Source organism: Syngnathus typhle, linkage group LG1, assembly GCF_033458585.1.
Source record: "Syngnathus typhle isolate RoL2023-S1 ecotype Sweden linkage group LG1, RoL_Styp_1.0, whole genome shotgun sequence".
NCBI classification, from domain to species: Eukaryota; Metazoa; Chordata; class Actinopteri; order Syngnathiformes; family Syngnathidae; genus Syngnathus; species Syngnathus typhle.
This window is the reverse complement of record NC_083738.1, coordinates 29,450,684-29,464,618: the sequence shown is the minus strand read 5'-3', so window position 1 is coordinate 29,464,618 and position 13,935 is coordinate 29,450,684. Positions and strand designations below refer to the sequence as shown.

The 13,935-nt window shown below is 44.1% G+C and overlaps 3 protein-coding genes across 3 annotated transcripts; 2 read left to right on the top strand and 1 right to left on the bottom strand.

Annotated features, from left to right (window-relative positions):
* Positions 1-245: 245 nt before the first annotated feature.
* LOC133162542 (protein SPMIP2-like) lies at positions 246-3,003 on the top strand. Its single transcript, XM_061291841.1, has 5 exons — positions 246-288; positions 1,117-1,304; positions 1,619-1,845; positions 2,025-2,083; positions 2,736-3,003. Exons 2-5 carry the CDS (start codon positions 1,259-1,261, stop codon positions 2,776-2,778), a joined length of 375 nt encoding a protein of 124 aa, XP_061147825.1. The 5' UTR covers positions 246-288; positions 1,117-1,258; the 3' UTR covers positions 2,779-3,003.
* A 66-nt stretch (positions 3,004-3,069) lies between these two features.
* On the top strand, positions 3,070-6,374 carry LOC133161961 (peptidyl-prolyl cis-trans isomerase D-like). The gene is made up of 10 exons (XM_061290762.1): positions 3,070-3,240; positions 3,839-3,979; positions 4,054-4,160; positions 4,383-4,571; positions 4,656-4,778; positions 4,968-5,074; positions 5,159-5,315; positions 5,396-5,482; positions 5,562-5,604; positions 5,954-6,374. Exons 1-10 carry the CDS (start codon positions 3,156-3,158, stop codon positions 6,040-6,042), a joined length of 1,128 nt encoding a protein of 375 aa, XP_061146746.1. The 5' UTR covers positions 3,070-3,155; the 3' UTR covers positions 6,043-6,374.
* On the bottom strand, positions 6,167-13,847 carry LOC133161400 (electron transfer flavoprotein-ubiquinone oxidoreductase, mitochondrial-like). Its single transcript, XM_061289915.1, has 13 exons — positions 13,620-13,847; positions 12,315-12,473; positions 11,562-11,791; positions 11,013-11,094; positions 10,801-10,919; positions 10,610-10,687; positions 10,391-10,537; positions 8,551-8,691; positions 8,332-8,475; positions 7,638-7,812; positions 7,209-7,391; positions 6,911-7,132; positions 6,167-6,740 (listed from the first exon to the last, which is right to left on the bottom strand). Exons 1-13 carry the CDS (start codon positions 13,648-13,650, stop codon positions 6,577-6,579), a joined length of 1,875 nt encoding a protein of 624 aa, XP_061145899.1. The 5' UTR covers positions 13,651-13,847; the 3' UTR covers positions 6,167-6,576.
* Between the last annotated feature and the right edge of the window lie 88 nt (positions 13,848-13,935).

The following is a 13,935-nucleotide window of genomic DNA, read 5'->3' as shown; positions in this document are numbered from 1 at the left end:
TGCACGTATTTTCAAAATAAACTTAGCCGGAGGTACGTGTTTGAGCTCATAAGAATAATAAGATGCAAATACATCATGCTGGTTTTTAAATAGACTAAATGTCGTTAGTTTAACCACACGTGGAGGATTTTTAACTCGGTAACATGGAAGGTTTGGGCGTTTTGTCTTTTACTCTGAAGGAAACTTTCGTCATTTTCCGTCTTGGGGTACGTTGGTCGTCGTCTTACCGCTTACTTTACACGTGTGGAACCCTGACTGATTGCGGCCGCGTCAAAGCGAGAGATAAAGGTTCGAGCCATTCCGGTGACAACTTTACAATATAAACTACCAGTACTACGCGTATTATTAAGTCTTACATTAATACATACAAGTATATAGTACAAGTATTATTATTCATCTTCCCAATAGATATGTTTACAGTGTTCAGGAACAGAGAATTATTTTGGAACTATGTAGAAGTTAAGGAAGTTTTGTACTTCAAGAACCTCACGTGATGTCTACTGTACTTCAATAATGATGTAACTAATACATACTTATACTATGTAGAAGTTAAGGAAGTTTCGTACTTCAAGAACCTCACGTGATGTCTACTGTACTTCAATAATGATGTAACTAATACATACTTATATTGTGCTTCGGATCGACTCTGTTACAAAAAGATGGGAAATTACAAAGATGGGAAATTACAGCTATAATTCTTAATATTACAGTTATATAATTTCTATTCGTGGCGTCAACGTTGGGTTTTATAGTTTACTTTGAAAGAAACCTCCGGTAACTTCCCGCTTGGCAGACGGCGATCTTTCTGCCAACCTCACACAGATGAGTGTTACGGGGAGGCCCGTAGACGAGTCCATGTAGCAAGACAGAAGAGGGGTGCGGCTCAAAGTAGGCAAAACGGCGCTTTAGCTCAATCTAGTGGCAAGATATGGAACAAATGATAGTTTTATACTTATTTCTGTGTTCTGTGATCAAGTAAACGCGCGCCTCTTGTTGTTTAAAACGTTTAAAAATGCACTTTGAAGATAATTTTGTATTTTCACGTCATTTACTGGTCATCAATGGTGCTTTATTACGTTTACTAATTTTGACAGAGTTCTACCCTCCTTCCCCTAGTCACAAAGTAAATGAGGCCATCAGCAGTTCGGTTCCCATGCCAACCGATCATGACCCATGGTCACAGAGGAGGGCCTCGCTGACGTCATCTCTCAGCGGGGCACAGTTCTACGCCTGACAGAAACGTCCCGAGGAGGACATCATGCAAAACTGCAAAGAATCTGCAGGACAAAGAATTATTTTTACAGGTAAGACAGAGCTGTCATTAAGTTTCAATAAAACTATCTTATTAGAAACAGTTATGGTGGTATAGTAGTAGTATAAAAGCATGATATGATATTTAACACAACTTCAATCATTTTGGTTGCCTAGACTGTATTAATTTATTAGATTTAATTTGTTCATTCAAGAATGAACAGTTATTTGTCAGCATTTTTTTTTCCAAAACATTCCACGATTTTTTAAGTCTTGATTTTTTTTTCTGCTGTGCTCAGAAGAACCCTGACGACATTCAAGTAACTTGTATTAATTGGTGTATTTTTTTCCTCACATGCTCATTAAGGGCCGGATGGTTTCGGTGACTACCGCCCGAGGTCCAATCAGTCCCCAAATGTGGGAATGGGCGCATTGTCCCCTGGGGCCACAAGCGACCTGTCTTACCTGTGGAGGGCAGCCCCGGCTGCGCCCCCGCCTTTACCCAAGAATGGCTACGTGGGCGAAGTGGGTTGGTGCTGGCAGTACAATTCAATGTTGAACCACAACACACTGCGCAGTGGCATGCAAATTAGGGTAAAGCTTCAGAAATGATTAATTAAATACTAATTACAATACATAACTCAAATTAATTATACCAAGATGACAGTATTTTTATTTGTTTACACATGTTGCTAAATTCTTTTTAGAAGGGCATGCTTAATTTTAAGTCTGTCAATGTAAAATATATTTTTGAAAGATCAATTTCCTTTCAGAAAAGCATCACACGAATGGAAGTAGAGGCGCAAGCAAGCTCCAAGTTTTTGCAGCAATCGTAAGTCAACAAAGACCGTGTGTTTATTCGGCCACGGCTGTGCAGAATCACATGACGCATGCCAAATGGTATGGCAGTGTTGAGTGTCTTGTGTTGTTAGCTCAACTCATCCATAATGCAACACTACACTTTGGCATCCGCACACGCACAGAGCATCAGATAAGAATACCGCAGCGGATAACCATGTTTCCTCCTTCAGCGAGATTGAGTCATTTTTAAGATTTTGCAGTCTTGAATGAGGTTGGGAGCAATAAATCAGAAGCTTCTTTGCAGTCAAGTGGAGCTGATGGCCTGTCAAAATGGATATTGTGATGAATTTTTGTTGTGTATTTATCCTCAAGGGTTTGAAAAGATTTAAAAATGAGGAAAAAGATTCAATCAGACAGCACTATCTGAACATGTTTAATGGAAATCTGAAAATAAGGAAAACCAAATTTTTTAAAAAATGCTTTAAAAACAACAGCATGCCAATTGAATGGAAACATCTTTGAGAATCATTAAGTGTTTTTGTTGATTTTTTCTATTGTTTTTATATCCAGATTCATGTACAAACGGGCTATATAAAAGAGAACATTTTCATTTTATATTTTAAATTCAACATGTAAAATCCCATTTAATCTTTTTTATTTTTATTTTATTTTCCTGATGCCAGAAAGAAGATGACCACTATGCAGAAAACTCAAAACAGAGACTAGCGAAAAAATGGCAAGCAGAACCAGACGCTGGATGATTAAAATTAAATACTACTAATGATCTTTTCCTTTAACATCAAAATATAGAGACACATGGCCCAGTTTGAGTGCTTCTTATGTATATAGAAACATGTCTATTTCTGTGGACATTGTTATAATACTGTATGTACATATACCATACTGTACAAGCACATCACGATTGTGTGACGCCTTCAAAATAAAGTTGTGATGGGCTGAAAAACCGAGTCGCTCTTATTTTGATGGATCATACAAAACCTGCCACTTCCGGGGTACTTCCAGAACTTTCCCTCTTCCAGTCACACCGGCCGGCCGCCGTGTAGCTAGCTTAGCATAGGCTAACGGTTCAATAGTGTTGCAAAATGTCTCACCCAGTGCCCACCAACAAGCCGTCCAATCCTGAAAACCCTCGCGTTTTCCTCGACGTTGACATTGGCGATGCTAGAGGTAAGAAGACCCATACAATTTAATATAAAACGGTAGTAAGTATCGTAGTTACCGCTAGCCTTGTTAGCTTAGGTGTCTCGTGCTCAATCGGAACAACTTGATTGTTCGTGTTAATGTCCCAACGGATTTATTTTAAATGGACTAAGTGTGCATATCAATGTTTGCATATGGCTTGCATACGGTACATGTGTAATATTCCACTCCATGCACATGATTTGAATTTGGAGAGGCAGAGTGCGCGCCATTCATTTCCTTCCTAAATGCAGAACACTAGCTCAAGGTTTCCCGATTCGGTGCGCCTAGTGCGCACTCGCACAGTTTTTGGTTCACTCTAAATAAGTAATTGAACGTCACATTTGAGCAGTGTGACCTCAGAGGTACTATGTCCACCCTATGTACTGTCAGAGATGGTGTTATGTTCAGGTATTAACAAGCACGTATTATTTAATAGCTACACACTCCACAGCTTGTCGGAGGAGGTTAAATACAATAAATGCACAGAGAATATGGCCTCATACATAAATATTAAAAATGTTTAAATACCTTACAAATGGAGCTCTTGTACTGAAGTGCATGTCTTTTTGTTGTTTTCCCTTAGCTGGCCGAATTGTTTTGGAGCTGTTTGTTGACGTCACTCCCAAGACGGCTGAGAACTTCCGAGCCCTGTGCACTGGAGAAAAAGGCCTGGGGAAAACCACAGGGAAACCTCTGCACTTCAAAGGCTGCCCCTTCCACAGGAGTATGTGGCGTCAACATCCTGTCTTGGATTACTGTGCTTTTACGATTGAACTGTAAGTTGACTTTTCTCGACAGTTATTAAGAAGTTCATGATCCAGGGAGGTGACTTCTCCAACCAGGACGGCACGGGTGGTGAGAGCATCTACGGGGAGAAGTTTGAGGATGAAAACTTTCACTACAAGGTAAGAGAGACAACGCTGGTCTTTGTCCGCAAAACCACAAATTGTTTTGTTTATAATGTAATGTTTTTTTCATCGTTGTAGTTCTCAGTTTGTGATTTTCTTGAGCGCATTGCACACAGCAACCAAATCAATAGCTTGAGTTTTGTTTAAAAAAAAAAGGGGGGGGGCAGTAATTCATCAGATGGAATAAAAGCGGCCTCATTGCGTGCATGTTGTTGTCAGCACGACCAAGTGGGCCTGCTGAGCATGGCCAACGCAGGGCCCAACACCAACGGCTCGCAGTTTTTCATCACCACGGTGCCCACGCCACATCTGGATGGCAAGCATGTGGTCTTTGGACAAGTGCTCAAGGGGATGGGCGTGGTTAGAAAGCTCGAGGCGATCGACGCCGAAGACAGCACCCCTCTTAAGGTAAAGAAAGACCAGCGGCACACCTTTGAGAGTGAGACCATCGCAAAATGTCTGAGAAGCGACCCAAGACTTTTCTTCTTTCAGCCTTGCGTGATTGCTGACTGCGGCGACCACAAGGACGGCGACAGCTGGGGCGTTGCCAGCTGTGACAGCACGGGGGATGCCCACCATGACTTCCCAGAGGACTCAGATGTTGACTTTAAGGATGTACGTCAGCTTTTTTCCCTTATTTTGTCCAAACATTCTCACACACACACACACACACTTTGACTTTTAAATGTATTAAATTGTGTCACAAGCATGGAGCATATATGTATGTTAATACCATAAATGGTGCACTTTGCTGATTCTAATTTCCTCAAAATTGATTCTTTTCAATCATTTTCCCACCCACAGGTGGACAAAGTTGTGTCAGTGGCCGAGGACATTAAGAAAGTTGGAAACACCCTTTTTAAGAGTCAAGACTGGAATGCTGCTGTCGACAAATACAGCAAAGCTCTCAGGTTTCTCAAGTTTAATAACCAACCACTTGTATTATGATTCCAGAAGACAACAACATGGCATCTTGTCCATGCCTTTTTCTACAGGTATTTGGAAACGTGTGGCGAGCTTTTGGAGGATGAGGGTGAGGAGTCTCCGGTGCAAAAGAAGCTGGTGCCCGCTGTGCTCAGCTGTTACCTCAACACGGCTGCCTGCAAGTTAAAGCTGCAAATGTGGCAGGAGGCCGTAGACAGCTGCAACGAGGTTTGGCGTTGACAGACTTAGCCACTAGGTGGTGATACTACGCTATAAGTATGCTCAATCGTCTCGATTTTTCTTTGTAGGCTCTGGAGCTGGACAAAGGCAACACCAAGGCACTTTTCCGCAGGGCTCAGGCCTGGCAGGGTCTCAAAGAGTATGGCGAAGCCATGGTAACATATTTGATACTTCAAACGTCCAAATTGTCTGGAACCAAATTGGTTTGTGCTAATACCTCCATTTTATTTGCAGTCTGATCTGAAGACCGCTCAGGGAATAGCGCCAGAAGACAAAGGTGAGTGTTTGCCTTTGTTGAGAAACTGCAAGATAAGCATGCCAGATCGAACGCAGCCGTTGTAATAATAATTAGGTCTGGGCCATATTTACACCAAGCCGTCTGATTGACTCTATTTAATGAGCCAGGCAGCACTAATTTAACATTTTCAAAGATAGACATTTGATGGTCTGTGCACCTCCTGTGCAGGCGTACCATATTAACAATTCTGACACCCCGAATCCATCATGTTCACTCCATGGTCTGCGCATCTCTAATGCAGCCGATTCACATTCACAACAGCAAAGTGAAAAATATAGAGCGTGACTACCATCCTCAATTACTCATACTTGTTAACTTTCTCCGGCAGCCATCAGCAATGAGATGAAGCGTGTGCAGATCCAAGTCCAGCAGGAGAAAGAAAGAGAGAAGAAAATCTACGCCAAAATGTTTGCCTAAATTCCCCCCTTCGTTTAATCCGCCTCCTGATGTAACGAAGCTCAAGTCGTTTTTCGATACTGAATGGCAAATGTGGTCACCATTTTGTCCTTGGAACGTATGACAAGATCCTCAGCGAGCGCACAACAGTCAACTAGTTTATTCACTGATGTAACATGTAAAGTACAACAAAATGTACCAGGAATAAATGTTAACTTATCAAAAATGCTATCCGTAAGTCCGTATTTAATATACTTGAAGGCCACTACTATGCAAATATGTTGAAGCCTCACTTTTTTGTGTGGTAGCGGTGGTGTCACATCATAAATAAAATCCGGTCTCTTTAAACATGATTTGTGTCCATACAGTACATACATAGATACACTACCGGTCAAAAGTTTGACCACACTTGTGATACAATGAGACAGCATATCCAAACTTTTGACAGTATAAAAGCAACAAGAGGCACATTTTTACCGGCGAGAGGCCCTGAATATTCTTTCGGTCGTGGTTCAAGTTTACCGTATTTTCCTGAAACGGTGGCCGGGCCAGTGTTTACATTCCATTGTAGGCCGGTCCACCTCCACCCTCGGGAACCACCCAGTTGATGTTCTGGCTGGGGTCCTTGATGTCACACGTCTTACAGTGTACACAGTTCTGAGCGTTGATCTGCAGCCGCATGCCGTCACCCGATTCCACGGGAACGTACTCGTACACGCCTGAGAAAAACGTGGAATGCAAAGTATGGGATCAGGACATTTATTGTAACTATAAGATCTAATTTACCACATTCAGAGTATACATGTCTGTGCACTTTGAATATCTAATGGTCTTTGCGCTTCTCACTCGGACCCCATGTTATTTCAGGGTCTGCGCACAGGGTATTTACCTGCCGGGCAGAAGCGTTGTTCAGGCCCGTCGTAGATGGCTAGGTTCCTGTCGACAGGCACGTTGTCGTCCATGAGGGTAAGGTGGGCGGGCTGGTCCCCCTCGTGGTTGGTGCCACTGAGCGCCACGGAGGAAAGCAGGTCAAAGCTGATCTTCCCATCAGGCTTAGGGTACTCGATGGGTGTGCAGTCTTTGGCTGGCTTCAGCTGGTCGGCGTCGCGGCCTGACGCGCACCCAAACCAGATAAGGCGATTCTGGTAAGACGAGGTCGAACCATATTTCGGCAAATTGTGACTCACCGCAGTGTTTGAGCGTCCATGGCTCTTTGCCCCTCAGGATCCAGTAGAAGAGTCCTGTGTAGACCATGCCGCCATACAGGCCAAAGTAGTTGTGGAAGGACGGACGGATGTTCCTAACGGCGTGGAGCTCCTTCCACACCCACGATGCCTTCAGGGCCTCGGCGTACTCGGGAACATGCAGACCTAAAGGACCAAATTTCAACCCGCTGAAGAGTCTGTGCACTACTAATGCAACGTTTACATCTCATGATCCTTGCACCTCTAACACGTCACAATTAATGGTTTGCAACCCCTCAAATGTAGCACGGTGTACTGACATGAACTTCAAATGGCCGGTGAAGGTCCAATGTACCATATTAATAATATTCAATTGCCAGTACATCAAATGTTGCTCTTCAACAGTCTGTGCACCGCTATTGTATTTTGTACCTGCGGTCTCCGACCCGCCGTTTTCAGCCGCTGCCAGCAATTGTGGGAAAATGGTCTCCGCTGCCAGCATGCCGCTCTTCATGGCCGTGTGCGTTCCTTTGATCTTTGGCACGTTCATAAAGCCGGGGCTGCAGCCGATCAGTAGGCCGCCCGGGAACGTCAGTTTGGGGACAGACTGCGCCAGACAACAATATTTTTAGTTTCCTAAATTGCCTGAGGGCAGTTCATAATGTTGAAGTTTGATGACAAAATACAACACAAAAGCAGTTTGTTCGCCATTTTGCAAATCAAGCCCACATCTTTCAAAGATAATCTTGTCCTCAGCTCAGGCAGTTTCACTGATCAACATTGAAGTTAGTTTAGTAAGCCCCTACATGAGTTTTCACAATCAACACAAAAATGTGTTGTCAATCTTAATGAGATCTGCAAAAAGTCTTCAGGCCTGCAATTGAACCGCTATTTGGTGTGAAGACGCCATTTTGGGCAAATTCCAGCACTTGTTCTTTGACAAACCCAACGAAAGAATTAAAAAGATGAGCCACGACTCGAAGCAATTATCTCAGACTGTTTCGCGCCAATGTCGTTCAACAGGGTTACCGCGACAACATTTGAAGATCATTTTGAATTACAGCAATGAAAAAGTTTAGGATCGGTCTTGTGTGTCCATGAATTTCTTCTATAGCTCAAACCTTACCTGGAAGCCACCCTCGTTCAGGGCGCGGGCTCCGTACGCGATCCTGTTGCCTCCCTCCAGTGTGGGGGCGACAAAAGGATGATGCTTCCACCGCTGGAACTCCCGGAAGGGGCTCAGGTAAGGGTTGGAGTAGTCCAGACCCACCTGTGTGCAACCAACATGACCATTTAATGGGTATTGTTTGAGTTCAGAAAAAAATGTACACCAATTCCAACTCACCACAAAGCCCAGAGCTACCAGGGGCTCGCCTTCGTTCAGGTGATACAGGAAGGATCCGCCGTACGTGTTCCTGTTGAGAGGCCAGCCCACCGAATGCTCCACTCGGCCCGGACGCCACTTCTTCTCATCGATGCTCCACACCTCAAATCAACGCAAAATAATCATCATGCAAAGGACTTACGCACCACATGTTGCAGTCCGTGCGTATGCGTAGCGCGATGTATTCGTTGCGAAGTCAGTGAATTAGGCGCGAGGTGTTCACTGGTGTGAAAAGGGACCACATTACAATGTTTTTCAGCATACTACATGCCTTCTTACTAACAGTTTGGTGTTGCACTCCAGTTAGTTGATATTGCAATAAAAAGTGCTGCATTGCATCACTCAGATACTGATGATAGTCACCAAGTTTTGTGGAAGCGGATCTCGCAATTTTAACTACCGTTTTTTTCCATGTATAGTGCGCCCCCATGTATAGTACGCACCCCTAAAAATGGCATGCTGATGCTGGAAAAAAGCTTGTACCCATGTATAATACGCACCCAATTTTTATGAATTTTTTTAAAAAAAAAAATTTTTTTTTTTTTTTTTTTTTAAGTCCCAATGACAGTCACACACGCAGGGAGGCAATGGGTCCCATTTTTATAGTCTTTGGTATGGTCTTAACTAGGCTGGATGTAATTTTTTTTGTTGGCGTTGATTTCTCCGACTGCCCGTAAACGCACCACCGCGCTCCGTGCGCATGGAGCGTGTTTGAAGTGAACAGCAGAGAAGAAAGGAACAAGGCAAAGTGTTGTGAAATAAAATATTACCTGTAATACGGATTTAGGTAGAGAACTGAACTCTCGCTCTTTATATAGCTGACGTGTCTTGCTCATCCGTTCTGCGCATCTGTAATGGCGGCCTCCGTATGATATCCGGTTTGCGTGTGTGCGAGAGCGAGAGAGAGAGAGCGCGCGAGAGAACGCTCAACCGTAGCGCGCCGCCGACCGCCCAACTGCACCGGGCTGGTCGATTATTGTGACAGAGCCGTCGCTGAAATTTAGAAGATATTTTTAAAGTCCTGATGTACTTTCTAAAATTTAAGTGGACCTCAGTGCGCACTGCGCAGGGAGCTTAATTTGGTGCAGCGCGCCGGGCGCTCACTGTCGCATTGCTTAAAGAGCGCCTTTGTGTTTTAGGATGAACAGCAGAGACCAAAGGAAGAAGGCAAAGTGTTGTGAAATAAAATATTACCTGTAATACGCATTTTGTTATTTGCTGATTGAAACTGCTAATTAAACTGTGAATTGAAACTAATAGGAAGAAAACAACTCTCGCTCTTTATATAGCTGACGTGTCTTGCGCATCCGTTCTGTGCATTTTATTTCACAACACTTTGCCTTTCTTCTCTGCTGTTCACTTCAAACACGCTCCATGCGACCGCAATGCTCTCGTATCAGACGCTTGCTCGATCACCTGCTCGTTTGCTGTCCCGTGCGCGCACGAAGCGCGGTGGTGCGTTTAAGGGCAGTCGGAGAAATCAACGCCAACAAAAAAAATTACATCCAGCCTAGTTAAGACCATACCAAAGACTATAAAAATGGGACCCATTGCCTCCCTGCGTGTGTGACGATCATTGGGACTTAAAAAAAAAAAAAAAAAAAAAAAAATTAAAAAAACATATATATTTTTTTTTTTTCTTTTGTACCCATGTATAATGCGCACCCCGGATTTTAGGACAATAAATTAGTAAAATTTTGCGCACTATACACGGAAAAAAACGGTAAACTGTGAATGGCAGTTACTGCATGGATGAGATTATTACACTAGGTGACCTTTAAGGCGCCAGGGTGTCGGTTACCTCCTTGAGACCGATGGCGTACGTCTGCGGCTCGCAGTTTTCACGCAGGTTGAAGTGCTTGTAGAGCTGCTTGGCGAGATGGCCGTGACATCCCTCTCCAAACAACGTCACCTTCGCGTGGAGCTCCATCCCCCGCTCAAAGATGTCCTGGACACAGATGCTCATTGGCCGCAAATTCCTTACATAGCCAATAGAATTTGGCGTGTGCTTGTAGGGTACCTTCGGTGAGCCGTCTTTGGCGATGCCGACGTCGTTGGTGGCTATTCCTTTGACGCTTCCGTCTTCGTGGAACAAAACCTTCACAGCACAAGAGACACAAAGTGAAGAAACATGACAAACCAACAGACAGAACAGGATGACATGATTTAAAACGGATTGCTATATTTCATTCAAAATGTCAAAAGCGTGACCTCGGAGGCGGCATAACCGGGATACAACTCCACCCCGAGTTCCTCGGCCTGCTCGCCCAGCCAGCGGACAAAGTTGCCCAGTCGCACTATGTAGTTGCCATGATTCCTCATGGGCAGACCTGTCTCACACACACACACACACACACCAATCCATTTCGACTCTTATCGTGACACAATTGATACAGAGCATATATGCCACCGACCAACAGTACCTGGTAACATGGGCACGGGGATCCTGTGCTTCTCTGTCAAAATGCTGAAGATATCCTCCGTCACTGGCGTGTTGAGCGGAGCCTGAGGCAAGAAAGAGAGGAGACACATTGGTATTTAACTTAAGATGATGATCGTATGCAAGGACAGGCACGGCTCAGAGTCAATACACAAGTGAGGAAACATTCATTCAGTTCATTCTTTGGGCGGATTTAACTCAAGGATGGCCGCCACCACCAGACAGAAACCTTATTTTACAATATGTTGGTGAAAAGTACAAAATGACGCTATAAAAATGTTACAATAGAGGTACTATTTTTATTCATGCTTTCATCTCATTCATTAGCCTGGGTATGGTATGCAACTAGCATTAGTTCTTCAAAACAGGCTTTCAAGCAGGGTTACAAACGAAGGTTCGGTTTGGAAAATGGGGTTTCAAGACTCTTCTCAAATAAGCAACTTGTGATCCAATGGCAGCAGAGGTGTTTCCAATCAAACCTGGAAAAGCCTCCGCTGCTTCAAGCTGCAAGAAGTCGGCGTCGGAAGCTCACCCCTCGTTCCTTCCAATCAGGGAAGAGTTCGTGGAGCGCGCTGGGCTCCAGGCAGGCCCCCGACAGCGTGTGCGCCCCCATTTGAGACGCCTTCTCCACCAGGCACACGCGCAGCTCCTTCTCCTGCTCGTTAGCTAGCTGCTTGAGGCGAATGGCGGCCGACAGACCGGCGGGACCCCCTCCCACGATCACCACGTCCGCCTCGTCCGCGAACCTTTCCATTTCCACGCCTGAGGAAAACCCACTTGTCACTGACGGCTCTCGCATCGCATATGCAGAATGACTGACAGCTCATTACACTGGCTTCACCGCAGGCTTGTGTTAAATAACGATATGAACTGCGACACTGGGATAAACCTGGGACGTCTACAAAGCTCAGGAATTGTTTCGGAATAAAATAGTCTTTCCAGTCACATCCCTTACACAGTGCGCAATTAGCACCCCGTGATTTGTTAAAAGAATTGATTGTAGAACTATAGAGAAACCTGTAGAAATGGTTCACAGAAACAAACTCCTCCTATGGCCATTTTTGTCCACAGACCTCGACCTTGCTGTGGAGGAATGAAAAAGTGGATACAACACACACACACCTTTTTTGTGTGATATTATTTTTGAAAAAATAAGTACAGAGGGCAGTGTGTATGGACAGAGTAACCGCAACTTCCACCCCACCAGCAATTCATTCTTACACACGTTGATGGACCCAGCCTCCGCTGTACACACTTTTCACAGGACCCATACAAAGTAACTGACCTTCCCATCTTGGATCTTTGTCCCGAGGGTGTACGGTGTAGTGTGTTGTGATGCGAGGCGCAGACCCCGAGGAGCAGCTCCGTCTGTGTAATGTGGTGTACAGCTGAGGTGACGTGTGCTCTCCCTGCACCGTCTTCAAAGCCCTGATACACCTGTGGGCTGTAGGAAGAGGACAACAGTTAAGAGCACATCGAGCTGCTTGCCAATTGGACCAGGCGTAGCCGTTTTATGATCAAATAATTATACACGATTGTCTGATAAAATACTAGACAGGGAGTTGGCCCGACCTCCTGAGCAAGAGCATTCCCAGGACCCCCCCCCCCCCCCACACACACACACACATACATACTGACACACACAAACACTCTCAAACGATTGTTGATGATAGGGCATGAAGATATTCCAAGGGATCCGCAAAATGTGAGTTAGGAAAATCTTTTTGGGGCTGTAGAGATCACTCCGTGGACCAAGCATCACAGTGAAGTATGCTATGGAGGTTCTTCCTAACATTTTGACCAAATTGGGAAAAAGTCCAAGTGCTAAAAATACATGCGAGTTCATATGTGACGATAAAACCCATAAAAGGGATAACCTGACTTAAACATCTCACAGGTTAAATATTAACTTTGGAGTTGAGTTTAAAAAAAAAAAAAAAAACGTGATTGTGAACGTGTTTACAACACTGAGCACAAAGCCGTAAATTTAAAAAAATATAGGAATGATCAATACTGTATGACTTGACATATGACTTGCTTGAACATTAGTGGAAGCGCCCCCCCCCCCCTCCACTTGTTTACCTTTTACTAGTAACATGGGACCTGCTAGAAAATAAATAAGTTGCACTTGGAAATATCCGAGTTACTTTCTATCTTTAGATAACACATCCCACAATCTCAAGCAATGCATTTGATAACTGAGCAGGTGCAACATTGCAAAACACAAACTTTGTACTGGCCTATTATTTTTTTGTTCAAAAAAAGAAATACAAACCCCTCCCAACAAGCGAATTATTTTATTGTTGACATACCCTATTAAAATGCAACAACGAGTATACGTGATATATGTAAGCAAAGTTGATGACCCATATTCCAAATGAACTTTACCCTACATTTTAGCATGGTGCTAAAATACATGCTAATGCTAGCACATACTGCAGCATTTCTGTGTGCGTCACACACAAGGACATACGTTTAAATAAATGTTATTACATACAAGAGAGCGATTTAAGCTTCTAAAATATGCCTTCGTTTCACGTCTCTGTGAATTAGCAAAGGATTTATTAAGTTTGCAGCTAGCCCGACGTACCTTTACTCGAGTATCTGCTAGCTGGGAACATCTCGCCACAGCTGGTGACTTTCTGCTACTGTTTTCTCCGAGGACACGAGAAGCCTCTGTTGTCCCGTAGTGACCGACAAGAAAATTACGTAAGCGGGTACGACTGACACGTTTTAACCTTAAGGATAGCTTGTCTCATAATACTGCCATTGGGGAGGAGTGGGGGCACGACGCGAATGAACCGCGCATGCGCACGTCTATAACTTTACACAACCGAGCCTGCTGGAACCGAGTTGTGGGCTCTTCCTGTATTCTGATCTTCACGTCGTCTTTAAAAACATATAAA

What these genes read in the sequence shown, in the direction of transcription:
- LOC133161961 (XM_061290762.1), top strand. Translation starts at nt 3,156, where the DNA reads ATGTCTCACCCAGTGCCCACCAACAAGCCGTCCAATCCTGAAAACCCT. An exon ending in AAGACAGCACCCCTCTTAAG is followed by an intron (nt 4,572 to 4,655) that starts GTAAAGAAAGAC and finishes TTCTTCTTTCAG; the next exon opens with CCTTGCGTGATTGCTGACTG. An exon ending in AATAGCGCCAGAAGACAAAG is followed by an intron (nt 5,605 to 5,953) that starts GTGAGTGTTTGC and finishes TTTCTCCGGCAG; the next exon opens with CCATCAGCAATGAGATGAAG.
- LOC133161400 (XM_061289915.1), bottom strand. Translation starts at nt 13,650, where the DNA reads ATGTTCCCAGCTAGCAGATACTCGAGTAAAG. An exon ending in CAAAGATCCAAGATGGGAAG is followed by an intron (nt 11,792 to 12,314) that starts GTCAGTTACTTT and finishes GGTTTTCCTCAG; the next exon opens with GCGTGGAAATGGAAAGGTTC. An exon ending in CGGCGGGTCGGAGACCGCAG is followed by an intron (nt 7,392 to 7,637) that starts GTACAAAATACA and finishes TTGGTCCTTTAG; the next exon opens with GTCTGCATGTTCCCGAGTAC.
- LOC133162542 (XM_061291841.1), top strand. Translation starts at nt 1,259, where the DNA reads ATGCAAAACTGCAAAGAATCTGCAGGACAAAGAATTATTTTTACAG. An exon ending in GCAGTGGCATGCAAATTAGG is followed by an intron (nt 1,846 to 2,024) that starts GTAAAGCTTCAG and finishes ATTTCCTTTCAG; the next exon opens with AAAAGCATCACACGAATGGA. An exon ending in TCCAAGTTTTTGCAGCAATC is followed by an intron (nt 2,084 to 2,735) that starts GTAAGTCAACAA and finishes TCCTGATGCCAG; the next exon opens with AAAGAAGATGACCACTATGC.